At 37.6% G+C, this 27187-nt stretch overlaps 6 protein-coding genes and 1 pseudogene across 9 annotated transcripts; 3 read left to right on the top strand and 4 right to left on the bottom strand.

The window, feature by feature from the left end:
* Window positions 1-2486: 2486 nt before the first annotated feature.
* LOC147930149 (carotenoid cleavage dioxygenase 8, chloroplastic-like) lies at window positions 2487-5481 on the top strand. Of its 2 annotated transcripts, none has more exons than XM_087478433.1 (6): window positions 2487-2997; window positions 3408-4175; window positions 4333-4523; window positions 4612-4801; window positions 4956-5058; window positions 5131-5481. In XM_087478433.1, exons 1-6 carry the CDS (start codon window positions 2683-2685, stop codon window positions 5274-5276), a joined length of 1713 nt encoding a protein of 570 aa, XP_087334559.1. In that variant the 5' UTR covers window positions 2487-2682; the 3' UTR covers window positions 5277-5481. The 2 variants fall into 2 exon arrangements, with proteins under 2 accessions (XP_087334559.1, XP_087334558.1); XM_087478432.1 differs by having other exon boundaries at window positions 2489-2997; window positions 3408-4190.
* LOC104729986 (calcineurin-binding protein 1) lies at window positions 5473-15662 on the bottom strand. 3 transcript variants are annotated; one of them, XR_015574526.1, is made up of 19 exons: window positions 15446-15662; window positions 15278-15349; window positions 15062-15181; window positions 14928-14968; window positions 14603-14814; window positions 12553-14336; window positions 11958-12173; window positions 11189-11752; window positions 10544-10759; window positions 9948-10158; window positions 9598-9753; window positions 8668-8825; window positions 8387-8579; window positions 7840-8231; window positions 7486-7666; window positions 7118-7341; window positions 6368-7031; window positions 6100-6154; window positions 5473-5786 (listed from the first exon to the last, which is right to left on the bottom strand). XR_015574526.1 is itself a non-coding variant. In XM_087478431.1 (19 exons), the coding sequence occupies exons 1-19, from the start codon at window positions 15446-15448 to the stop codon at window positions 5650-5652; spliced, it is 5616 nt and encodes a 1871-aa protein (XP_087334557.1). In that variant the 5' UTR covers window positions 15449-15662; the 3' UTR covers window positions 5473-5649. The 3 variants fall into 3 exon arrangements, 2 of the variants coding, with proteins under 2 accessions (XP_087334557.1, XP_087334556.1); XM_087478431.1 differs by having other exon boundaries at window positions 9598-9749; window positions 9944-10158; window positions 10527-10759; XM_087478430.1 differs by having other exon boundaries at window positions 10527-10759.
* Window positions 15663-16267: 605 nt separating this feature from the next.
* LOC104729984 (serine/threonine-protein kinase Aurora-1) lies at window positions 16268-18553 on the top strand. Its single transcript, XM_087478434.1, has 9 exons — window positions 16268-16572; window positions 16848-16952; window positions 17068-17214; window positions 17302-17397; window positions 17487-17582; window positions 17689-17785; window positions 17880-17997; window positions 18088-18160; window positions 18246-18553. The coding sequence occupies exons 1-9, from the start codon at window positions 16531-16533 to the stop codon at window positions 18345-18347; spliced, it is 876 nt and encodes a 291-aa protein (XP_087334560.1). The 5' UTR covers window positions 16268-16530; the 3' UTR covers window positions 18348-18553.
* Window positions 18554-18649: 96 nt separating this feature from the next.
* Window positions 18650-19734, bottom strand: LOC109127896 (putative F-box/kelch-repeat protein At3g43710 pseudogene; annotated as a pseudogene).
* A 4502-nt stretch (window positions 19735-24236) lies between these two features.
* On the top strand, window positions 24237-24993 carry LOC147930148 (uncharacterized). Its single transcript, XM_087478024.1, has one exon. The coding sequence runs from the start codon at window positions 24237-24239 to the stop codon at window positions 24963-24965; it is 729 nt and encodes a 242-aa protein (XP_087334150.1). The 3' UTR covers window positions 24966-24993.
* Window positions 24994-25114: 121 nt separating this feature from the next.
* Window positions 25115-25567, bottom strand: LOC104733166 (putative F-box/kelch-repeat protein At3g27910). The gene has a single exon (XM_010452772.2). It carries the CDS (start codon window positions 25565-25567, stop codon window positions 25115-25117), a length of 453 nt encoding a protein of 150 aa, XP_010451074.2.
* A 32-nt stretch (window positions 25568-25599) lies between these two features.
* On the bottom strand, window positions 25600-26157 carry LOC147930147 (F-box/kelch-repeat protein At4g39240-like). The gene has a single exon (XM_087478811.1). It carries the CDS (start codon window positions 26155-26157, stop codon window positions 25600-25602), a length of 558 nt encoding a protein of 185 aa, XP_087334937.1.
* Between the last annotated feature and the right edge of the window lie 1030 nt (window positions 26158-27187).

Below are 27187 nucleotides of genomic sequence, written 5' to 3'. Positions count from 1 at the left end.
ATTTCGAAGCATTCCCTGTCAGTCACACTATTCAGCTATACTCCACCAATCATATCGGTCTCTCTCGTTCCAAAAACATAGCTAGCGAGGTTATTTGAAATACGGGAAATAAAAGCAAACTAAAACAAAGTACCAACAATTTTAGAGATAAAAAGACTTTTTTTTTTTTTTTTTTTATCATTTTTAAGGTGTTAATATAGTACTATTTCTTTCCTTGTTTTGTTGATTATCTAATTTATGCGTTAATTCAGGAAATAATCATACGATTTCCCAAAATGTTTAAATATACACCCACTTTGCATGGCCCATATAAACAGTGTAAACGTAAAATATAACTTATCATCACACATGTTGATTAACCTTAAAATTACATTCGTGGACTTGTAAAAAATCGAGTTCGCCCTAGCCTCCTTCTTCTCTCTGGCACAACCCCCGAGATCTGCTCCCCCGGCGGCGTCGAACCCGATCGGCGCCGCTGGGCCTTGTTTTCTTCTTCTCCGTGGCTTCCTCTTCCTCTGTAGTATATTTGCTCTCAGTTTCAGACCTCCCGGAGATATGTTGAGATTTCAGATCTCATCTCCGCCGCTATTTCAGCTTCAACCATCGAGTTCTCACCGCTTGGTTTTGCTCGAGAGACCCATCAGTGTCCCTCTAGACTCGGTCTCCGTCTATTTCACCACCCCCTTAAGCCGTCAAATATCGCACCTTACCGCTCCTTGGATACAAATCTAACCAAGTACGGAAGCTCTGTTTTGACGCCGGCACCGGTGAATCGTCTGACGAAGAAAACCGCCTCTTTGGTGAATTCTGCTTCTCTCGGTAATCCTCTGTCCTAGGTCTAGTCCCCAATCTTATTCTCAAACCCTAGAAGATAGTTTGCATTGGATAAAATATAGATATAAATCATCCTTGACCTGGAATTGCCTTAGACCCCATGATCTTAATTGCATATTTAGACCAAACCGACTAGTATCTTTGTGTCCTGCTTGGTCAAGTCGAGTTACACTCGGTAGCAGACCATTAGATACTTCGATTGTGGTTGTATCCCCCTTGTGTCAAGGCTGTTTATTTAGTTTGGTTTGGAAGCTTGCAATGCATCGCTTTGATAATGATGTTGATCCGCCATTTGGTTTATCTGTATTGCTGGTTCTCCCTGATCCTTTACCCTATCTATTATCATTAACCCAACTGTTCCAGCGTCAACTTGTAACTAGGTCCAGTCTGAATTCCACTCTTCCCCTTTCTAGTCATTGGTTGCTTAGATTAAGAATACCACTAGGCCGAAGACTACTAGTGAACCTTAATCTGCATCCTTTGCTTCATTGGCCCAAGAGTCTATTAAGAACCCTGTTACTAGAATCAATTAAGGATGACACTCTAGAAGGAGACAGTTTAGGGAAGCTTGGCATTATGATCCCACCTCTAAAGAGTGGGGGTTACCGAGGCTTTACCAACTCTCCACTTACACCTTGCCTATTCTCAAAGACCTTTAAACTGCTAATCAACTACTTCTTGAAGTTCCCTCACATTAGCTTGAAGACTAGTGGCATTATGACCCTCACTCCAAGGAGGAGTGGTTACCACAACCTCTTTAAGTACTCTTCTAGCAACCTTGGACCAACAACTACATGTGTAGTAACCGGTCTTCAGAGCCATAACACCCCTGCTCGATCTCTTGGCAACTCAGCTCTGCCAATTTCACCTCCGCCCAGTCTTCGAAGTTTCAAGACAGTGGCTCCCTGCTCCTTTGACTTGCTCAAGGAGTCTGCATCGGTTTGTCTTGATCTCACAAGCTCCATATTGCTCCTAAGCAAGTGGTCCACAACTCTCAAGCTTTTCATATCGATTGTCTCTATCTACCCCTGTATTTTTATTGCTCTATGCTTTGTTCTAGTTTACCTTGTGTTGTACTTTAAACTATCTATTTGAATGGAATGAAAGCATCTCTTTGATCAAAAAAAAAAAAAAAAAAAAAAAAAAAAAAAAAAAAAACCTTAAAATTACATTCACCAATGCATCGGACGGACAGAATAGTCAAATATAAAATACACCCATATAAATCAATCATATATATTCATATTTACGCGTTGACAAAATAGAAATTTTTACTTACACGTTTATTTAATTTTGATAGTGCTCTAGTATTGACACTCACACATAAAATGATTTCGATGACACTCACACTTACCAATTTTAAGAGAACGTATATTGTACGTGTTAATTAGCTGAACGTTTTGAGGATGCCTCTCGTCAGACTGATTTGAATGTCTCTATCGTCCCTGAAATCTGTAGGCATACGAGAAATAGTTGAATAGTTCATATATCAATTAATCATAGGACAGAAAGATCAATCGTAGAGATTCTAACACTACAATTTAAGCAAACAACTATGCCACCACTAATTCCAAAACGAACATGACCAAAAATATTGTATCATATATTATTAAAGTAGTATATATCCTACAAACCCCATCAGTAATTAATATATAATATCAACTTGAATAAGCATCTATCCATTATTTGTAATAAGAGCCCTTTAGCGAGACCCTATAAATACATCATATGTGTTGCACCAAACATTCAGTACTAAAAATTCATTTCCTTTCTTGAATTCATATTGTGCCCTCTTTTCAGTACACTGAAATTCCCTACAAATATTTATTTAATAAAATCTCTGCCAAGATGGCTTCTTTGTTCACAACCAAAGCAATGATGAGTCATCATCATGTTTTGTCGTCAACTAGACTCACTACTCTTTATTCCGACAATTCCATCAACGATCAACAAATAAAAACAAAATCCCAAGCCTCTCACCGGTTATTTGCTCGGAGGATCTCCGGTGCAGCCAGAGCCGTAATCAATTCACCGATGCCGCCTCCGGTACCGGAGATAGAGAAGTTGGAAGGCGAGAGACGATGTCATGTTGCGTGGACAAGTGTACAACAAGAGAAGTGGGAGGGTGAGCTTACTCTCCAAGGAAAGATACCCACTTGGCTGGTTTGTCTTTTTACCATTTTTCTATATTTTGCTGGGAGTATATTTTTAGATATATTTGTGGAGATTCATACAAATACGTATCGTGCACACAAAACACACTCACTGGCACATGCATGTGTATATACAATACCGGACAAAACAACTTTTATACAAATATCGATGCTTGCGTCTATATTTTTCTATTTTGTATTCAAACTTTTTTCTATACATGATTTCATTACTAGCTAGAAGTCTAAGACATCAGTACGCCATGTTCTGTTTATAGAAGAAAGATTCGGATTTAAATAAAAAAAGATTAGCTAATTTCTACTTATAATTAGTTTAGTCTAGGTTATGCTCTATACATAAATTAAAAACATGAGAGGTAAAAAACGAGACAGTAAAATTAATGAGTTAAAGATGACATGCAGAATGGTACGTACCTAAGGAACGGTCCCGGTCTATGGAACATTGGCGACCACGATTTCCGTCACCTCTTCGACGGCTACTCCACACTCGTCAAGCTCCAATTCGACGGCGGTCGTGTATTCGCCGGACACCGTCTACTTGAATCCGACGCCTACAAAGCCGCCAAGAAACACAATCGGCTTTGTTACCGTGAGTTCTCCGAGACTCCTAAACCGGCTATCAGAAACAGCTTCAAGAACCCTTTCTCCGGGATCGGAGAAATCTTGAGGCTTTTCTCCGGTGAGTCTTTAACGGATAACGCCAACACCGGGGTGATCCGACTCGGTGACGGGCGGGTCATGTGTCTCACTGAGACTCAAAAAGGATCGATTCTGGTCGACCATGAGACGCTAGAAACGATCGGTAAATTCGAATACGACGACGGATTGTCCGATCATATGATCCAGTCAGCGCATCCGATCGTGACGGAGACGGAGATGTGGACGTTGATACCGGATTTGGTTAAACCGGGTTATCGGGTCGTGAGGATGGAGGCCGGTTCGAATAGAAGAGAGGTTGTGGGGCGGGTCAAGTGTCGGAGCGGGTCGTGGGGACCCGGGTGGGTTCATTCGTTTGCGGTGACGGAAAATTATGTTGTGGTACCGGAAATGCCCCTGAGGTACTCGGTGAAGAATCTACTTAGAGCTGAGCCGACGCCACTTTACAAGTTCGAGTGGTGTCCCCAAGACGGAGCTTTCCTTCATGTCATGTCCAAACTCACCGGAGAAGTCGTAAGAGTCGATAATGTAATTCATTTATTTTAAGGGATTTTATTGGTTATATAGTCTTTATAGATAGTAGATTAGATCATATATTATGGAAAATTTGCATTTTTATATATATATGCATTACGTAAAACATAAACGTTTATATATATATATGGTTAAGGTGGCGAGTGTGGAGGTTCCAGCGTACGTTACGTTTCACTTCATAAACGCGTACGAAGATGAAGATGAGAATGGTGCTACCGTCATCATTGCAGATTGTTGCGAACATAACGCAGATACTCGGATACTCGATATGCTCCGTCTCCATACCTTACGTTCCTCCCATGGTCAGGACGTTTTACCCGATGCTAGGTAATATTATATTATTTAAGGGTTTATAATTACCTAACCTACATAATATTTTCAATCTTGATTACATATAATGTAAATCTTATGCTAGGATCGGGAGATTTAGGATACCGTTGGACGGGAGCAAATACGGGAGACTAGAGACCGCCGTGGAGGCAGAGAAGCATGGGAGAGCAATGGATATGTGCAGCATTAATCCTTTGCATTTGGGTCAAAAATACCGTTACGTTTATGCATGCGGTGCTCAACGACCTTGTAATTTCCCCAATGCTCTCTCTAAGGTAAGTTGTACACACAAAGTTTATTTATCCTATGGTTACGTACATACCAAAAATTTGTGAATCCTAACTTGAAAAGGTCCTTTACCTTGAATGAATACTTATTAATTGTATATAGTAAAAAGTTAATGTTGTTATAATTAATTGTACGAGACAGGTTGATATTGTGGAGAAAAAAGTGAAGAACTGGCATGAACACGGAATGATACCATCTGAACCATTCTTTGTGCCTCGACCCGGTGCAATTCATGAGGATGATGGTTAGTTTAAAACACAGATTTATTAGGCTTTCTTCCATATGAGTTTTAATATTTTTGTTTCGGTTTGTGAAGGAGTGGTGATATCGTTAGTAAGTGAAGGAAATGGAGGAAGTTTTGCAATCTTGCTCGATGGAAGCTCCTTTGAAGAAATAGCAAGAGCCACGTTTCCTTATGGTCTACCTTATGGTTTACATGGTTGTTGGATCCCCAAACATTGACTACAATCTCAACAACGATACCTTCATTATACAAAACACAACATATGTAATATTTATTCATACACATCTGTATAATTAATACATGTTGCAGGTTTTGTAAATTGTTGCCACTTGTATATGTTTTTGTTTCATATAGTTAATCATATTATCTGTAATGTACAAACCCAAAATAAAAGTAACGGATTGGTGGATACAGTTATCAAAATTGCAATAGATTGACCATTCTTGCTATAATTAAATTACATCATCTAACAATACATTAATATACACCCAACTGAGAAACGCTATATGACAATTTACTCTATTTTCTTTTTCTCCCCTTAGCTGAAATCATGTTACAACAATATGAAAAGAAGAAATTAGAAAAGCTCTGTTACAATGGTGCAGGTGTGGAGCCAGAACTATCCCCACCCAACGAATCGGGTACTATCACCTGCACAGGCTTAGGAGCAGTGTCGGGTACTATCACCTGCACAGGCTTAGGAGCAGCGTCGAGTTCATTGCTTCCACCTATCCATTAGAAAATATGACTTCAGTTTCATGGGGTTGGTTTAAGATCTTTGGGGTAAGAGACAAAGTAAAAGCACTCTCTCTCTCTCTGGCAATCAACCGCAGGATACAAACATATAATTTAAATCAATTTCAGCTATCTAAACGAGTCCCCATGCTTAGAGCGATCTAAGGAGTGTTCATCATGCAGGAACATGGCCCTGTCTCTTGAGAGCATTATACAGTGGAAGTCCAGTGAATCACAAGAATTTTTCTATCAAGGTTTTCGTGATTCAAATTGGATTTACATTTCAAAACATGTCGAGTAACTAACCTGATTGAACCGAAGGAACCACTGATGAAGTTGAGGCTCCTCTCTTCATTTTTGGCTGCGATATCACAAACAGTTTCTAAATAAATGACTCTTACCAAACTTCAATATCTAGCAAAAAGTCTAAAAAAAACAAGTATGCAAATGAATATGACTGTTGTAGTCTAGAAACCGTAACCTAGGTGAGTAGGTTTTGCAAGTTAAAAGACTAAAGACTTTTATATCAAAAAAAAAGAAGACTAAAGACTAAAATAATGAGCAGACTGGATACCTTGGTATTTTCTTCCATATATTTCACGACCTGAGAGATGCTACCGCAATGTCCATGAAAAAGCGTGTAAGCCCACAAAAGAAGCTTCCTTGGGATGCTTACATCAATGACTTCAACTCCTTCACTGCCTGGAAGAAGTTCTCCAGCTGTTGATAGTTGAGGCAGTGCGAAATAGAGGTTGATATCAGAAGGGAGTGTCACTGAAGCAGTTTCTCGGAAGAAATTGTAGCAACTTTTAAGTAGGGAGTTAGCGATCTCCAGATTCTCCTCCACAACTTTATTGGTAATCAGTACATTCTTGATCTTGTACAGAACAGGGCGCCATTTTGCCTCAAGCATTTGGGATTCTGAGGGATCCTCGAATGAAGAACTCCAGAATTCTGACTGAAGATCAACACAAAGCACCCGTTTGTTTTTCAGTATACCAAATGGTGGAGTTATTGCTTGACATTCCGCTGAGGATACTTGCTGCAAGGGGGTAATCAATGCCAAGCTTATTATCAGAGCTCGGCACCAAGCAAGAGAAGCATGTCTGCCAACTTTAGCCGAAAAACTATTAGACAACTTTGGATTCTTGAAACGCTTTCGAATCTTTTCATTTATGGTTTCCAAGGTCTCAACCTTGTTGTCTAGTTCAAGAGATACGATGTATTGATGTAAATATCTGCAAAAGGGAAAATCAATATCAGATCGCAAAAATCCAATGCCCAAGCAGGGATATATATATATGCCTCATGCAAAATTGATTACCTGTATAAGCTGTTTTCTGAGGTTTCTGGACCTCTTGTTTCAGGAAAATTGCATATGTCTGGCCATATGCTTCCTTGTTCAATAAAGAGGGAAAATATTTTCTCTAAGTTACTATCAGGGTTGATTTTTGCTTCTGCAGACTCAACCCTACTCATCGAGGAAACCAGTGCATTTACATATCTTCCTATTGCAACTGGTACAAGGTCTTCAATGCATAGAGAGAACTGCATTCAAAATTTGTAGAGCATTTAGCAAACAATATTAAGCTTATGATAACCTGATGATGATCAAATTTCATGTCATGTGTTAAAAAGGGGTACTAAAGGTACTACTAGCAAAGTCTTTTATAAAATTGATCACGTCCTTACCCTCTTATCTGACCGAAGAGAATTAAATGCTCGTTCTAGTGTGTTGACATCTCCAGTTTCCTCCAATAGTCTCAAATAGAACAGTAAGTATTTACGGATGCAAGTAATGAATTTCCGTGAGCTTTCTGGCAGATTAACTTCAAGAGCCTTCTTGTTACCAGCCAAACCTGGAGTTTTCCGCCTAAATAGAAACAGAGAAAGTTATACATGAGATTCCCATAATCATAAACAGTTAGACATCCATTTTATCATATTGTTTCTCAGAAGCTGATTTTAATCATCAGTGTTACACAGCCTCTTATAGAGCAAAGATTAAGTCAAAATTTTAAGGGCAAGGTAAGAATGTATCTGCACCTTCCCTTTTTAACCATGCCATCAATCTCCCACATATTGATCGTAAAACTTGACCTGGATGATTTGAAACAAAAAGAGAGTTCTTCTTTTGCTCTTTGCAGATCACTGCTCCCACCCCTTCTATACAGCCCTTGGGCAAGCATGTATCTCGCCTTATGAAAGTGTTTAAGATCTCCTTCTATACATATTCCCAGTGCAGAAAGGCTGTCGTTGTAAAGCATATGCCATACCCCTTCCATCTGAATTGATCCTTCTCCAGTTTTAGCATAACTTGCTTCCAAGTTTCCATCTCGACCTTCTTCTAGTGTACGGGAGGATCCAAAAGTCGCTGTACCAATGATTGTCATAGCAGTATCCTTTATAGATTCATCAAAGCAGTACAAGGCGAGGACCTGAAAGGTTGACAGGAAATTATTAAGGACCTCAAAAGAAAAAAAGTGAACTAATAGTGGACTTCTTAAACTGAGACTGAATTAACACATAACTTTTCTGTGGAAACCGCGATGCTGTAGTTACAAGTTGAAAATATAGAGCGTCAATTACAAACCTTTAAGGCTTCTAAGTTCTGTTTCCCACACGCATTTAGCAGCTTCAGACGAGAAGCATGCATTCTATACACAGGATCAACGGCTGACGGATTCAATTTCATGGCTTGCTCATAATAGGATAAAGCAATTTCATACGACTGCCCAAGCTTCTCACTGAGTTTTCCCATGTAGAATGCATGAGACCAGTCTTGTCTGTACAGGATGGGTTAATAAAAAAAATTCTCAGCCTCTTAAGCAATCGACCAAAGTGAACACAGTTTTAATGACAAGTAAACTATACCGATGTGCAAAAGCTTTGTTGAAATGCTTCATTGAGTTCTCACAAAATCTAGTCCACGTCGCATCCTTGGAGGGTAGCACAGACCGCTGATCATAACACGGCACAACACTCTGAAGGTTGTCATAGTATACCAGCGCCAAAAGCTCATGTATCTCGGACTACAATAGAGGATCAATACATAAACATCATCAACAGGTAGTTCTAATATACTACATGAATAAAACTGACAACTCTCCAAAAACCCAATTCTCCATGAAAATACAAGATGTACTTGGTTATTCCTGCACGTTTTACTCAATGTTGTATCCTCAAAATTATATCATCAAGCTTATAACTTATTCTCTCTTTAGAAAGTAAGATTTCTTTTGGTTTAACGAAAATTCACATTTTACTAAAACTTACTAAAAGCTTCCACCAGAAATCTGGTAGGTAGTTCAAGACTTCAAGTTAGCAATAATAACATTATAAATATGAGTAAAAATATTTAGGGAAAAGAATAGGTAGGCTCCGATAGGTTCAAAAGCGTCTCTAGCTTGTGTATGGCTAAAAGCTTGCTCATAACCTCTTTCAACCTAATCTTTACATCTATGGTCAACTAGTTCTAATCACAGCTGAAAAATGGAGAATACTACATCACATTATCATTCTCTCCTATTAGAAATATCATCAAACTAATCGTCAATTAAGTGTTTTCCCTTTCAGTTATATTTAATGTTGATTTTCAAGTCGATATCATATTCCCTTAAGTGGCACTACCTATAAGCATGGTAATTGGGGACATACGAGACAGCAACATCTATTTTCAGTTGTAACAGCTACCTTCTAAGGTTTGAATTAAAAAATCGGTTTGACCAAAAAAAACTAAACAGCAACATCTATTTTCTGTCATCTGGTTAGTAATAAAGCATGGATGAAGGTGGCAAATATAACCTGTTGATCTGGTGACCTTGCCAATGCCAAACTCATAAGCAGGCAACGTCTGCTTCTTCTTCTGCTTTTCTCAACTCTTTGTGAAAGAGCGGAATTCTTCCGCCATCCAACAACGTTTATGTGCTTGCTCCCATCATTTAGCAACAAATCTACTTCCTGATTTAAGTGAAACCAAATGGGATACGCAATTAATTATCAAAACATGAATAAAGACCCATTACCCATAGACACAAAGCCACCCTCTGTAAATCCTTTTCACTACTCCTTAGCTATTTAAAGGTATAAATTCGAAATATTCTAGAAGTTGACATATAATGACAGTAACAACAAGAATGACTGAAAGAACTTGCCTCGTCGTATATATTGCCAAGTTTTTCCCAACTCTCAAAGCGCAGAGGATTGTAAAGCAGATCATATTTGAATAGATTTGCATTTTGCTGTACAAACTCTTCTCCTTCCTTCGTGAGAACAAAGCCGGGCCACTTATCACTAGCACTAACTTCCTCAGACTGAGCTAGGAAATAATACAAGTTGCGGTAGACGTCCAAATATGGATCGGAACTGCAAGCAAGTTAATACAACATTCTTACGTATTCCAACATTATATATATATCTAAAACTCAAATAATTGTTTTTGGGCAGTGGCAAAAATTCTCTTTCGTGGTTCATCATTTTCAACGAGAACAAGAACAAAATTCTAGGAAACTTATTCTTATTCATCATTGTCTGCTTGTCATAAAAATCAGACATGTGAAATTCATAGAGATATTTAGGGTAGAGAATATACATAAACATTCAGATCATCCTGCATGGTTACCTCTATTCAACAGTATTATTATTGATTATGCAAAGAATCCGCTAAAAGATTTCAGACTATGGATGTGATTTTTGGCAAGAGGAATTCATAACAAAAATATGCTTGGTTATACCTGTGAAGCAGTGATACCTTGTACTCACTGAGAGTTCTGCTGGGAATTATACATTTAAGTATGGTTTCGAGGAATCCTTCAGAACCAGCCTCGTATGAGAGTTTGTCTTCACATAAATCAGGGTCATCTAAAAATTTATCTATCACATTGCCAACTAGGAGATCATCTGGTGGTCGTGAAAAATGCTTTTTTATTGCTCTCAAGACTCTTCGGAGTTTAATTAGACCAGTTCTCTGAAACAGGAAGGACAGTTATAAGATTACCAGAGTCTATCTTAAAAACACAGTACGTGTATTGAATACTGCTAGCAACACATTCTGTATCATGTGGATGCATTCTTATAACTTATTTGTCAAAAACTAAATATTTTGCAATTATAAGCTGCATGAGTTACTATTGGTACAACTCATGTACTGAACACAACTTGCAACACCTTATAATTTGTGTGTGCCATGCATGCTTAAATCTATATACATTATTTGGTAAACACCAGTTGACATGTGAGCCTAGCTACAGAAAGTAAATAGATGTTTTGGTAGATTGCAATATGATTTCATCTACTCACAGAAAAAATTAGCACCAAGTACAAGAAAATAAACTTTGGCACGCACTTATCACACACATGAAAATGCACCTACAAAAGTTAAGGAAAGATCACTCACAGATGAAGCCTTGGCATAGGGTAGTATGTACTGGAAGACATCAACACATTGTTCCTTTGTCTGATAGTCTCCCCGGCTAGTGTTTTTGTGCACAGCAAGCTCATCTTCGTAGGAACCATCAACTCTAAGATTCAGACCATACAGGCAAAAAAAACATTGATCTAAAGCGTTGTTGATCGACAACTCAAGTTCATCTTTTTCTTCTTCAGCAACTTCTTCAGTGTGTACCGGAATCGGTTTGCTTTCTTCTTCCGACTGTTCTTTTTCCCTTTTATCAACTTGTCCTTCACAACCATCATTCTTGGAATCTGTTTTATTGTTTCCGTTTTTCTCAACATGCACCTCTGCGAGAAATGATTTTATTTCATTTCTGCAGAATTTGTCAGGCAATGCCATATCAAGACCATCTGGGGAGTTAATACTGGATTTGACTTTCATGTCCACAGCCAATAAATGCTTAATCGCAAATCTAAGAAAAGCTCCTTCCTCCCCCGCACAATTTATACCAGCACAGCAAAGCCCATATTCAGCAAGCAAATTATGGAGACCTATGATCAACTCAACCTAAAAAGAAAATTGAGAGAGTCCATTGTTACAAAGCAGCAGACCAAAGTAGCTTTTATCATCATGGCTGATAATTGTAAGATAACATTATTAATTTGTCCACCAAACAGACACGCCTAAGTATGTCAAACTGAGAGCCCCAAATTCATCACATATCACCAAAAAATCGAAAGAAAACAAAAAACGGTAGTAAACCATGTCTTACTTGATGTTTAGTAGATATGGTAGAATCAAGGTGTTGAAGTTTACAGAATCCAATAGCTGCATCGAGAAAGCAAGACTTCTTCTCTTCTTCAATCCCATCAGCATTTTGAGAATCTGAATATCTCTTAGAAAGAAAATGCCTCACGATATATGACATGACTGTCAAAAGCAAAGCTTGTATACCAGCTACACAATCTCTTGGGGCAACCATGCCATTCTGCACATAAAACAACACATCAATACACGCGGCCACATTTTTTTGTTTTCTTAGGACAACAAATTTGTTACAATATTGATCTCTTGTACATTTTCTGCCTAGTATTTACACATGAAAATTTCTTTAAAACTTTATGCTCTTTCAGTAGTCTGTAGTACAAGACCCTGAAGATTTTCATAATTTGAGTAAGCATATCAAGCAAGGAACAAGCAGATGACGCAGTTAAATGATTCAAACAAACTCGATGACCATCTGTATATTTTAACTCATACGCTTGTTAGCTTGTACCAGCATGATCGAAATCACATATCCATAGCAAACAAAAATTATTAGCTTTTGAAAACCATACCGTATATTTCAAAACAAATTTCAGACTTACAGTGTTTCCTGACTGGTCGAGGAAGTTCTTCACTTGAGAGATACAGAGAAGAATTGCCTTGACTTCCTCCGCCACCAAGTGATCCCAACTCTCACTTGAATCTTTAGACGGGGTTTTAGGTGTCAAAACAGATCCTCCCGTACCAGTTGATTCCAGGAGAACTTGCAACTTTCTTCTATGACAATTCATATAAACCTCAACATATATAGGCTTACTCTTCTGGCATGCTTTTATTAAAACGTCAAGTGCTGATAACTCAACAGAGGAGATCCCTTGTTCCGTTTTCAAAGCGTATGCAGGCAAGATGTCTTTATTTGAAAATAAAAGAGGTGAAAGTAAATTTACACACTCCGAATAAACTTCTTTCTCCATCATCTCAGGTATAGTATTTTCCAACAACAAATCAATCTTAAGCAGATTTATTTCATGAATGATTCTGTCGATGTTCAGCTCTGGAGTTCTTCTGCAGTGAGGCAGCTGAATTAAGACAGGAGCTTCTCCAATACCTTCCTTGTCCAACAATGACACACACTTGAAAAGTTCTTCAAGTGCTTTAGCTTTTTTGTCCTCCAAAATTGATAACCGTGCACTCAACCAGAAATATCGAACCCAGAAAGATCTTTTATTATAATCTAACACCTCCTTAGTAGTCTCATCACCTTGAAAACTCTTAAAGGCGGAGTCAGAAAAACTTTTTTCCCAAGAAATAGGCGTAGAGTCGATAGCATAATCAAGGGAAACAGATTCAATTATCTTTGAGAGATGATATGTTACTTCTACCATGCATGATGGGCCATCAGGACTATCTGACCGTTTAGAGTCAAGATCAAAGTACAGCTCGGCGAGAAAAAGACTGCATTCAGGTTTCCGATCTCGGCCCCAGTGTCTTGTGAGCTTTTCTAGCTCCAAAATTTTTAAGCCAGTATCACGAGTCAATAGATGTTCACATTCACAAGCAATATATTCTAGAAGCAAGTGACCCATATGATACGCACCATAATTTTCTGAATTTTCCTTCACAAAATTAGAAACGACAGCGTGTTCAGAACTTGGATCAGATTCCTCAAGGCAGAAAGAACCAGCAGATACTCTGTTGAATCCCCTTTCAATGACAAAATTCTCAAGATATTGAAGGATGTCACTGCTAGGATCCTTGCTATTATCACATTCTAACTCTTCCTTCTCAGGTTTCTGGTTCCGAAGCCGTTCAAGACGAGTACTCCGCCTTTCTTGGGGGTGTTCTTCAGAAAACACAGGTTCTTTTTCTTTTACAGCACCACCACTTTCTCTTTCAAAGTTGCAATCCTTAACAGACACAATACTTGAATCAGAATCCACAAAATTATCCTTCTTTTCCAGACATTGCATTACAGCCTCTGTGCTAAGAGCTAATTCAATGGTTAATGGTATATCAGCGGATATGCCCACAGTTTCACGCGAAGGCTGCACTATCCCAATGAGAATATTTATCAGTGCCACCCATGAAGCTTCAGTAAGTTTAACTTGCACACTTTTTTTCAACTTCTTGGAGGCAGCATTCAAGTCCTGATTCATGTCAGACACCTTTCTCTTGCCAAGAAATTTGAGCCGAACGTGGTGAGGTTCAAGTTTATCTATACCCTTGGGCGCAAAAGGGGCTGAATCTGTTTCCTCAATACAATGTTTAACATGCAAAGCACGAGAATGTGATGGCCAATGCCTTATAATCAGATTTGCAACTGAAAGACAGGAAACTTCATCACCTATGGCAATGAGAACTTCTAGAAGTTTCTCCATGCAGTTCCCTGCACAATAGCCAATTCCATTTTTAGGGGTTAGGGAATGAGGGAAACATATATGCAACAGTTTATACCACATATAACCAACGTGAACCCACGAACAGCGAGCAATCATAGATTCAACATCTATTGCAAAAGCTATAAGTCATGTAGAAACATACCAGTAAAATATAAACGAGTAGTAGATATTTCACTTTTCAAACCATGACAAACTAGGATTCCCGTGTGTATTATATATAGGGAGAAGACAGAAGATGAAAAACAGAACGTACAGTTATTAGGGCTGCAGAGAAGTCCTTGTTCAAATGCCCATCGTGAAATACTCAGTAGTCCCATAGAACATGATAGGGTTCCAAGATGGTTCCACAGCACAGAATCTTTTGCATCTATGTCTATAGCTTGAAGATAACAGTTTAAAGCATTCTCGTAATGACTGGAACCTAGCTCAAGAAATACATTGGCAAGGTTCTTCAGAGCCAAAAATCTGCAAACAAAATAAATTATGTATCGGCGTTCGACGAACACAGTACTAGTAAACAAAACATAACATCAATTACTAGACATGTAACCAGATGGATTAAAACATTGGAGCCTGACCTGAGATGATGGAGATGATTATCGTTTGCAATAGTCTCCACCTGAAAAGAAATGACTCAATGTCTTGTTAAAAAAAAAAAAACAGGTGATGATTCAGAGAAAGCATTAGAATAAACAGAACAAGTTTAATTTACTTTGGAGTTAGCTATTATAGGATCCTTAAGGATAGATTCAAGCAGCTCCCGAGCCTTCTCATAGTCTTTAGCTTGCAGCTTGAGAAGACCATCATGATATGTTTGTGACAGATGAAACTCCTGAAGAGGACAGAAACAAAAACAGTTCAATTTCGATTTCAAAACAATGAGCAGATCTCGCTTTCAGATTAACCAACAATACAAAAAGAGAATTACCTGAGCTTCTTTGCTAGGAGCTAAAGGTTCCCACTTCTCTTTGGATTCAGTATTGATCGCTGCAATCGAAAACTGAAAGAAAAAACGTAGGAGGAAGAGATCAAAAAAAGCAAACCCTAAATTAATTAAAAGGATCAAAATTGAAACTTGCCCGAAGTTATCAATTACCATCTTGATTTGATAGTCGAAGCTGCAGAGGTACACCGTGATTCAAATTCGTCTATCAACTATCTTCTTCTAGGGTTTATCATACACATTATGAATTAGGGTTTTAGATTCCAATGTATATCCCATTCTTCGTGTTGTGTCTTTATTCTTCTTCCACTGTGTTTTGTTTTTGGCTATTTTTGCAACTCCCCTCCTCTGTTAGCCGTCTGTTAAACATAAAAAGGGTTTTTTTTTCTTCCCGATATATATATGCTCTGGATAATGGAAATAAAAACAAAAATGGAAATTTTGCAAAAATAAAGTCATATATCAAAATTAATAACGGAGTTATTATAACGCTATTTTTTTTGGTTCATCTATCAAGTTTCTTCAACACAAACGTATTGGATGATCAGATTTAGAATAGATGATTAGTAAAACACATTCATCTTTTAACTAATTTAGGTTAATCTCATCACATAACTTCAACTGTTTTCTTTGGCCGCTACTTTTTAATGGGCCTAATTCTATTTCAATATGCAATGAACTTTATTGGACCCCTATCCATTAATTAAACTACATATGTACTGTGTATTTTATAAGTTATCTTATTTTTGTAAGACTCAAAGATACTAATTGGGCTGGAGACCAGTTTTTACCCCAAAAAAAAAAAAAACGTTATTAATATTAATTGAGAGCAAAGGGCATATCATAATTTTTTTTTTTCATTACAATTGTAAATTTTTATATTTTCACCGTATGTGTTTCATTACAATTGTAAATTTTTATATTTCCAAACAAAGTAAAGTATATACGGTTAAGGTAAAATTTAATTTATGATTTGGTCCGGTCCACAGAGACACCCTGGCAATGTAGCAAGTGGCACACCAAAAAAAATTCGACCGTTATTACCTTTTTCTTCCTTTTTTATAGTATTTGAAAACTGTCTCGTTAGTTTATTTAATTAATTTAAAGGCCCCTCCCCGCTCCACCTTATCTTTTTACAATTGGATTTGGATCTTCTTCTCTTGAACAATTGTATTTGAAAACTGTCTCTGATTTGTTTGGCCTCTCTCTCTCTCTCTCGGGGTTGATCTCTTCTTCCAATGGCGATCCCTTCGGAGACACAACAACAACAGCAAGAGAAGGTACTTTCACGATTCCATTACCTGATGCTTCCTTCGTCTTTTTTAGGGCTTTTGAAAGCTAAATCCTTTTTTTGGGGGTTTCTCAATCTTTGAGGGTGACAGCAAAATCTTTGTTCCGTTTCATTCGATTCGTCTGTTGCACGATTAGGGTTTTGAGAATTTTCGTTAATTTCTTGACAATTACAGTTTCTTGGTCTAATCCAAAGCAGATTCGTTTTTAGGGATTCGATTTCAATTATCTGAAAAATTGGATTTTGATTCAATTTGTTAATCAGGAGGCTACAGATGCACAAAAGAGATGGACTTTAAGCGATTTCGACATTGGTAAGCCTCTTGGTCGAGGAAAGTTCGGTCACGTCTATCTCGCCAGAGAAAAACGGGTCAGTCTATATATAAACAAACCATCTATAATAATCATCTCCCCACACATAAATTTCAAGACTTTTGTGGTTTTTATGTTCTTTATAATAATATATGGTTTTATATATGAAACAGAGCAGTCACATTGTGGCATTAAAGGTTCTTTTCAAAAGCCAGCTTCAACAATCTCAAGTTGAACATCAGCTCAGAAGAGAAGTCGAGATTCAGTCTCATCTTCGCCACCCTAATATACTCAGGCTCTACGGTTACTTCTATGATCAAGTAATGTCACAATGTTTTGTTTTTCTCCTTTTTTATTCAAAGATACAAACTTGGTTTTTTAATCTAACTTCATCAATTGTTTTGCAGAAACGAGTTTATTTGATACTTGAATATGCTGCTAGAGGTGAGCTCTATAAAGAATTACAGAGATGTAAATTCTTTAGCGAGAGACGTGCTGCAACTGTTAGTTCTTCCTTCTACCTTTTTTTTTTTTACCTCTGGAACTAATTTGTTGTTGAAAAACTGATATTCTTATGCTTTCTTTGTGTCAGTATGTTGCGTCGTTGGCGAGGGCTCTCATCTATTGCCATGGCAAGCATGTGATACACAGAGATATTAAACCTGAAAATCTGTTAATTGGTGCTCAGGTGATATAAGCTTTTAACCTTTTTTTCTTGTAGTAAGTAACACCTATCCATTTGATTGTGAAGCTAAGCTAGTGTTATTAACATTTATGGATTCTTTAACTATCAGGGTGAGCTCAAGATTGCAGACTTTGGTTGGTCAGTACACACATTTAACCGCAGAAGGACAATGTGTGGCACACTAGATTACCTTCCTCCTGAGATGGGTAATGTTGGAACACTTGGAATGAATGAAAGTTAGCTCTTGTGTGATGATCTAAATTCTTTTTTATTAACAGTGATCTTTTGGTTTTCTTACAGTCGAAAGCGTAGAACATGATGCTAGTGTAGATATCTGGAGCCTTGGGATTCTCTGTTACGAGTTTCTTTATGGTGTGCCTCCTTTCGAAGCCATGGAGCACTCAGACACATACAGAAGGTTCAAAAAATAAATTAGCTGCTTATGAAATCTACAATTACTAGTCTGTTTCTTGTGGGTTTGTCTGATGATACATATACTCTATAACAGGATTGTGCAAGTGGATCTCAAGTTCCCTCCCAAACCAATTGTCTCTGGATCTGCAAAGGATCTAATCAGCCAGGTTTTTCTAACACCTACACTTTGGTGGAAGTAGTAGTTATTGAATCTGAAATCTCACATATTTCTCGATTGTATAATATATATAGATGCTTGTCAAGGAGTCTTCACAACGTCTGCCATTGCACAAGCTTCTGGAGCATCCATGGATTGTGCAAAACGCTGATCCTTCTGGTATCTACAGAGGTTAAAAAAACAAAACGCTTTCAGTTCTAACTGTTCTTGGCAATCTCGAGCCAAACTGTTATCTAGAAAGACAAGAACACCATTGTGTAGGTGTATGAATCTTCTTTATTATTTTTATTTTTTTGCTCATTCATGTTTCGAATAAATTGTATCCCAAGAAAAATCTCAAGTATCTGTAATTCTGTATTATGTAGTAGTATGTTCTATGTCATTAACGGGAGCAGGAAACTCTACAAAGTGTTTTCTTACTTGTCTAATCTCAAGATAAACAATCCCTTCAAAATAAAGAAAATAAAACGATGATCAATCAAAGAGTAGTAGCAAAGACATGTGTTAAATTAACACGTTCCTCATTGGTTGTAAACACAACGTCAAACCACTCAAGAGTCCCCCAAATCTCTCCTTTTTCGCGTCTTTCAATCGTAATTTCCGCACACCAAATATTTGTTTTCTGATAACGCTGGTTAAAGGTACACCTTCTCCACCCAGAAAACAGCCATTTTTCCACCATAATTCACACATTTAGTAGTAGGAAGAATTTTTCCACCAGAACTACGAATGCCTAACAATTTCTCCAAACCCTTCAACTCTCTCCACAATTTTGCCTCAGAGTCATACCAATGGATGATCCAGCTCCTAGAACGATAAAGAACATTGTCGATCACACATTGAGATGATAAGCTACCACCGTTAGTCATCGATAATTGTCCTTTTCTCCATCTACCTTTATGCAGCTCGTAAAGCCCATGTGTCCGCATAGATTCTACGTATACATTCCCATCATAACCTATACTTTCGCAACTAGAAAATTCCCTACATACTTCCTCGCCAGGACTAGACACAAACTCCCAAGTTTGAGTCTTTGGATCGAATACCTCCATCCAGTTAGTTGCATCCAGATCTGTGCAGCCTCCTGCTACATATATTTTTCCATCAAGAACGCAAGCAGATGGGTCCACACGTTCAGCACCCATGCTTACAGCCTCACGCCATGTGTGAGAGCGACAGTCCATGACCATAACGGCATTGTTCTTTATTAAGCCGCCAATGACATAAATATTAGAACCAACCAGTGCAACTCCTGGCAAGTGCTCGGGAAGAAAATCGGGAGATAAAATTGGGACCAAAACATTCCTCGAGCTATTTGGTCTCCGGCAAAGAGTAAACACACGTAGTGGGTGGTTAGAAACGTTAAAGAATCGCGTAGAGAAAATTCTCGGTGCGGCATAAGAGGTTTCGGGTTTGGTAAAGCTTGGCTGAAGTAAGGAAAGAGCGGAATCTCTTGAAGACTAAGGAGAGAATTGTTTAGTAAATTCTTGAGACAGGAGCTAGACAATTTAATACCAAATTATCAGGAAGCATCAGAAAACTATACATCGTCATCCTTCTTCTTTTAAGCGGTGGCTCTTCTCCGTTAGACATTAACAAAGTCTTGGAACCGTTTTAGCTTTCTCTCTTATAATAATCTCTTCCTCACCCACTACGGTTATATATACAATATACTACAGTTCCTCAAAAAATGAAACTTTTATGTCCTTAGACTTTTTATAGCTTTCTTTTGTAAATAAATAAATATTATTAAATGAAAATAACAAAGCTTTATCATCGACTCACCGTATTAAGGAAAAGTATCCTTTATACCACGTAAAATATTTGTTCATTATCCTGTAAATAATATTATTGTTATGTATCTTATTTATGTTTTTTTTTATAAAATAAAGTATCTTTTAAAACTCTTAAAAAGGAAAAACAAATATAAGATTTACAACCAGATCAGCCAATATCTAACTATCAAATCACTGATTTCAAAATTTTTAATCTACAATTTAATGAATCTAAAGGGTTTATCCAATCATTAATTTGTACATCCATATAAGATTTGAAAATTCTTATTTTATTGATTTTCAAAAACAAAATTGAAATAATATGTTTTATTCATAGATTTGAACCTTTCTATTTTTTACTTTCAACTTGAAACCCGAAAATAAATTGTTAAACAAATAACATACGATTTAACAAATATTTATAAATCATAAAATTAATAATACTTGAATTTCACTATAAAAATAAATCGATGATTATATATTACATGATTTTTGTTTTGCCTTCCAAATCCATTAAAAACCATAATTAAATAACCTCCTAAGATTTGGAAATCTTCACAACTCAATCAAAAATATAAATAAAAGCAAAAAAAAAGGCATTTTCAAAAATATCCTCATTAATGTGTGACTTTTTAAAAATACTTTTTCATGTTGTTCATTTTCAAAAATACATTTTTAATATACAAAATGACTAAATTTTAAACCCTAAAACCTAAATACTAAATTCTTCCTGCTAAAAACTATATCTTAAATATAAAATAAAGAACTAAAACCAAAAAAAAATCTAAAAATTAATCTGTAATTTTGTAAAATAGAACAAAAATGAAAATGTTAAAAAGGGGTATTTTTGAAATATATGTTTCAAAAGGTTGCATTTCTAACTTTTTTTTTTGTGTATCTATTTTTATTTTCATGTAAAACTGTAAAACTTTTTAATTATTACTTTTAAAAATATGTTAGGTACATCCGTGCACGGCGATTCGATAATAATTAAGTAATAAACTGGAAGTAGATCAATGTTCAACTCTTTGTTAACTGGCCTGTTGTAACTCTGCGAGGACATCATCGATTTCACACAAAAAAAAAAGAAACCAAAAAATAGTAGAAGTTAAAAAGTCGTGACTAACACAATGAACTTAAAAATTATCCATATATAAATATAAGTATTCGAGGACTTATGCTAATTTTGATGAATACTCCTGTCAATGATAATTATATGGTTATGTAATTCGTATTCATGACGGTCGATGGATATGTTGGTGCTAAAGAAATTCATAATTCGTTGTATAATTTTTCTCCTGTAATAAATAAAAAATAAATGATAACGTAACAATGTTACCGTAACATACTAACATTCTTGGTCGTTGTAAAAATTATGTAATCGTAATTCGTTGTATAACATTCTTTTGTCATTATTGATGTTGATGGAACTAAGATTATTACTATTATTACTCAAATAGTATAAAATAATTTTGATATACTTTAATATCACGAAAGCCTGATGAGTTGGGCCCAAATCCAACCAGGTAAAAAGAAGTTAATAAGTTTTAAAGAGTAGTAATTTTACATACCCCCGCCACTTATTTGAAATTGTGCGTGACTTGTCTTTCTCATGATCAGACTCACACACCTACCAAGTGTTCGAGATAATTCCTCTGAGGAAAATCGACTTTTTTGTTTTTCACGGGGAAGTGAACGTTCGGCGTGGAAAGCAGAGGGAACTGTTCACAGAAAGCTTAGCGATTTAGTAACGATCATCCCCTGTAGTCATCGCCCAGAAAGTATGTGCGGGCATGACTCATGACGAGTCAACTCGACGACTCAGCCGCCGAGGCTGCTTCTGCTACCATTCGAAGTACGCCTCTGTGAGTTTTTCTTGATTTTGATTCAAATCGTTTGGATTTTTTTGCGTTTTATATGCCGAGAATCTTCCCATGTTGAACTATACGGAACTGCATCTTAGTGATTGGCTTATACTTAATGATTGCATTAACATGTTTTAATCAAGCTATCAATTTCTTAAGCACGGCCTTAGATCCTATTGTTCTGGTTGTGTTGGAATATAATTTGAGTTTCTGAAGTTTAATTGATTTCATACATTAAATGATGTGTCTTTTTTACATGTGTGAAGAGTTACAACTCTTAGTTTGTGTTGGTTCATGTTGTGTCTTTTTCTCAGTCTATATAAAGACATTGTCATTGTCTGTAAACTACGTATTAATAAAGTTGTGTGTTGAGTCAAAGAGAGAATCGTTATCGTTCTCTGTTCTTCTTCTTAACTCTTTCTCTCATACTCTGTTTTGTTAATCAAAGATCAACAGGTTGGTCTGAAAAGTGAGCAATGATTTTATCCATGTTTTTTTTTACGTCTGCTGCAAGGGATTTTGTCTCCACCAGAACACTAAGAAATCCTGATGTAGTTGATTTTGATGGATTGCCTCAATCTTTTGTTCAGGGTGAAAGACATGATAGTGTGTGTGTGTGTGTGTGATAGAGAGAGGATCCTATAATTGCTGATGATGTATGTATTTGAGATAATTATTGATTTGTCTTTTTGCTTATTGTAACTCCAAAAATTGCTATTTCGTCTTGGAAACATGATATCGTTTTCTGAGACATGAGTGTTGTTCTGAACTTCTGGGTCAATACTTACTAACTACTTGACTCAATTTTCTCAGGTGATTGACTTCACTAACCTGTGGTGACTGCAAGAACTTCAAACTTGTGTCATAGACCTAGTGTACAAGGTCTTGCAGATGCATTTATCCCTCCAGTACTGTGAACTTGCTTTTTCATAAGGTATGTTCTTCAAGCGAATGCTACAAACAACAGTACATAAGATTTTGGTCTTTCTGAATCCATAAAATGAGAACGCAATCAGCAAAAAGTGTGTAAGATACTCATAACAACTAAAAGGAAACCTCGCCAGTCTGATTTCAACCAATCTCTTGCCTAAACATGTCTGATTTCAGGCCAATCTCTTGCCTAAACACAGTCTATAAGTTCATCTTCAAGTTGTTAGCAAGTCGACTTAAAGGTATCTTACCCGGAATAGTCAGCCATGCCCAATCTGCTTTTATGCCTGGTCGCCTCTTATTGAAAAATGTGCTGCTTGCTACTGAAATCGTACATGGTTATAACAAGAAGAATACCCCTGCTAGTGCAATGCTTAAAGTCGACCTAAGAAAGGCTTTTGATTCCGTGGGTTGGGATTTTGTTATCTCCACACTAAGAGCTGTTAATATGCCTGAAAAATTCATAGGATGGATTCAAGAATGTATCTCTACGGCCAGCTTCTCTATATCAGTTAATGGGCACACAGGGGGCTTCTTCAACAGCACTCAAGGTCTAAGGCAGGGGGATGCACTCTCCCCGTATCTGTTTGTCTTGACCATGGAGGTTTTCTCGAGCTTGCTCAAATCAAGGTATCAATCTGGTTGTATATCCTATCATCCAAAAACCTCAGACTTGGAGATTTCTCACTTGATGTTCGCAGACGACGTTATGATATTCTTTGATGGGGATGGTTCCTCTCTGCATGGTATTTATGAACTTGCAGGATGGTCTGGCTTACACATGAATAGGGAGAAAACACATCTATATCATGCAGGCTTGAGCCAATCTGAATCCGATGCTTTGGAAAGCTATGGATTCCCCATGGGGTCTCTGCCTGTGAAGTACCTGGGTCTGCCTCTGACGAGTCGAAAGCTTAAATTATCAGACTATGCCCCCCTCTGCTTGAGAAAATCAAGGCCAGATTCAATTCCTGGTCCGCGAGAGCTCTATCTTTTGCGGTAAGAGTCCAGCTTATAGCATCTGTAATCTCTGGCACAGTGAATTTCTGGATATCCACCTTCATTCTTCCGCTTGGTTGTATCAGAAAGATTGAATCGCTGTGCTCATCTTTCCTCTGGTCAGGTCAAATAGATAAGAAGGGATTGGTGAAAGTGGCTTGGTCGCAAGTATGTTTGCCAAAAAAAGAAGGCGGTCTTGGGTTACGGCGTTTTGCGGTGTGGAACAGAACTTTATGCCTTCGAATGATCTGGCTTCTCTTCTCAAATAGTGGTTCCCTACGGGTGGCGTGGCATAAACATCACAACCTTAGCAGTTCAACTAGCTTTTGGAACCTCATAGAAAAACCTAATGACTCGTGGAATTGGAAGTGTATGCTGAGGCTAAGGGACTTGGCAGAACGTTTCATCAAGTGCAACATCGGTAATGGCAGAACAGCTAGCTTCTGGTTTGATAATTGGACTCCTTTTGGCTCACTGATCAATTTTATTGGTAGACATGGCCCCGCGTTCCGACCAGACCTTGATGTTTCATGTCCATTTAACTAGTATACACGTGCCAAGTGAGGAACAGGGGCTCGACACTTATGAATGGGTGGTTGACAACCGAAGCTGCAATGGTTTCTCTTCGTCACAAACTTGGTCCGTCCTAAGACCTAGAGCTGAGGCAGATTCGGTATGGTTCAAAGGAGCAACACCTAAACATGCTTTCACCATGTGGACAGCAACCCTTAATCGCCTTCCTACAAAGACACGGCTTCAGAGTTGGGGTATGCAGACTAGTCCAACTTGTGGTCTATGTTCCACTCACCCTGAAACTAGGGATCACTTGTTTTTGACCTGTGAATATGCGCTTTCACTTTGGCATACTTTCAGCAGTAGATTGGAACAGCCTATTATCACTTGGTCAGATCTGCTTCTTTGGCTGCAGACAACTAATCACAAGTCGCCACCAACTCTGCGCAAATTGACTGCACAGTCTGTTATATACGCTACTTGGAAACAGCGTAACAACCTGCATCACAATCAGAGCCATGTCCTGCCTTCGGTGATCTTTAAAGACATTGATCGAGAGATCAAGAATTCCATCATGGCAAGGAATCTTAATAAGCGATTTAAAAAGTTTATGAGTTTATGGCTACAACGAAGATGTCTAGGATTATCAAAGTTTGCCCGGTTGCTTTCTTGTTTTACTTTTTTGCTGAGAAACCAACGAAATAGGTTGTAACTTTTGTAACACCAAACTTTTCATTTGATATGATATTTGCACTTTAGCAACAAAAAAAAAAAAAAGGAAATCTCGCAAGACATATATGTGTTTTCAGACACTCATAGCTAGCTACTTCAAAATCTCGCGAACAAAACTCTCTACTCCACTCATATTTGAACGTTTAAGGTGTGGAGAATTGTGATAGGACAGGGTAGCTCCAAAGCTACGTTTCTTGATAAAATCTCTCCCCACATCTCTCCTTCTATAGGCTGTAGAGAAATTGAAGTGATCAAAATTTGCGTTGGGGTAGAGTTTTCAATAACCAAGAGCTTTCCGTTGCAGTTGAGGAGCCTGGCTGTAGCATCGAACTTTAATAGATTCGGCAGTCCTTTGACTCCTTCCCACAGCTTCCCTTGCTTGTTAACTTGAATTCCGTTTCGTCTTGGATTAAAAGCGTATAGCTGTTTTCCAATAACACATGAAGTTGAATAGTCGAAGTCACCCATTGAGGCTTCATCATCTCTTTCCATTCGATGTGTCTCTGTGTCGAAAACTGTGCAAGAAAGGCCTCTGTTCCTGATGAAGTAAATCTTGCGGCCTAGAACAACTTGTTGGCACATTGACGGGAGATTCACTGGGTCTGGAGCCGATGCTAATTTGAGCACTTGCCATTTATTGGGGTTGTCGGGGATGCTAGGTCTAAAGATTCGATGAATCCTGTTTGTTTACATCCTCCAATGACATAAAGCTTGTGATCGATGACAGCTGTCTCAGGACATGAGTGAATTGCATTCATCTTGGAAACAGAAAGAGACTTGTAAGTAGCACAATCAAAACAGAGAACTTCTGAAGTTGTCTTCTTGGCAAGAGTGGAACCACCAATTGAGTAGATCTTGGAACCGGCACTCACAATCGAATCATTACCTCCACAAAAAGGAATAGCAGGGGTTAAAATCAACACATATTCATTCTTGTATGGTTTCTTGTGTATTGCAAACCACTCTTGAAGATATCTCGAGGTAGAAGAAGATCCTAGTATCGCAACATATATAACATCCTCCAAATTCTTGATAAGCGACCTTTCTTTGAAGATATCTCTGGATTCAATGAAAGCATGAAGCTGTTTAGATGATCTTGACACTAAAGGATGATCGGAGAGAGGAAGTCTTGCGATGCAAGATTCCATGAGTTCTTGTTCGTGGAAGATCATGATTTCTTTCTCTCTTCTTATCAAAACTCAAACTCATTTTTCTTGTGAGTTCGAATGAAGCAAGAAGATGAACTGTAGAAGAGATTTGATTAATTGATCGAGAAGTGAAGGGAAGACTATGATGATGAGATAGAGAGATGAAGATGAAGAGAATGACGATGATAGACGACTGAGAATGCAATTATATTACTCCGCTACGGGCAAATATTGGGGTTAAATTGAAACTCGGGCAAATATTGGGGGCTAAATTTACATCCTTGAGACTAACGGTGCGTTCTTTTTGTCCTTAACATGTAATATAGTTATAGTTATTAACGAATTTGTTTGTATATTTTATATAAAAAAAAAATTGTTTGAATATATCACTATTTTGATTGGCGAGTTTCCGATGCATCGTCGTCGTAGTATTTGACACTACATCATTTGAGAGAGAGAGACAGAGGATCAAATTCTCGGGGACTCCTCTAGCTTGATTAAAAAATCTCCATTACTCTCCCTTCGGAGACACAGCAACAGCAAGAGAAGGTACTTTCGCGATTCCATTACCTTCGTCAAGTTTTTTTTTTAGGGGTTTTGGAAGCTAATCCTTTTTGGGGGTTTCTCAATCAAAATCTTTGTTCCCTTTCAGTCGATCCGTCTTTGGGTTTAGGTTTGATAATTTAGCGAATTCCTAATCTCTGTTGCTGCACGATTAGGGTTTTGAGAATTTTCGTGAATTTCTTGACAATTACAGTTTCTTGGCCTTCCGGGGTTATAAATTTAATCCAAAGCAGATTCGTTTTTAGGGATTCGATTTCGATTATCTGAAAATTGGTTTTTGATTCAATTTGTTTATCAGGATGATACAGGAAAGAAGGGTTAATTGGATAGAAGAAGAACATAGTTTGGAATTGGATTTGGCTGACGTGGAGGTTTTGAAGAATCTGATTTGGGGGGAAGGAGCCAATGACGTGGTGTTGTTGACCATTGACGACGTTGAAGGATAACGAGACGGAGGAGTTCATTTGCAGGGTATACGAAACTTGTACAA

The sequence above is a fragment of the Camelina sativa genome, chromosome 12 (assembly GCF_030686135.1).
Source record: "Camelina sativa cultivar CO46 ecotype springtype chromosome 12, ASM3068613v1".
NCBI classification, from domain to species: domain Eukaryota; kingdom Viridiplantae; phylum Streptophyta; class Magnoliopsida; order Brassicales; family Brassicaceae; genus Camelina; species Camelina sativa.
This window is presented reverse-complemented; position numbering and strand designations above follow the sequence as displayed.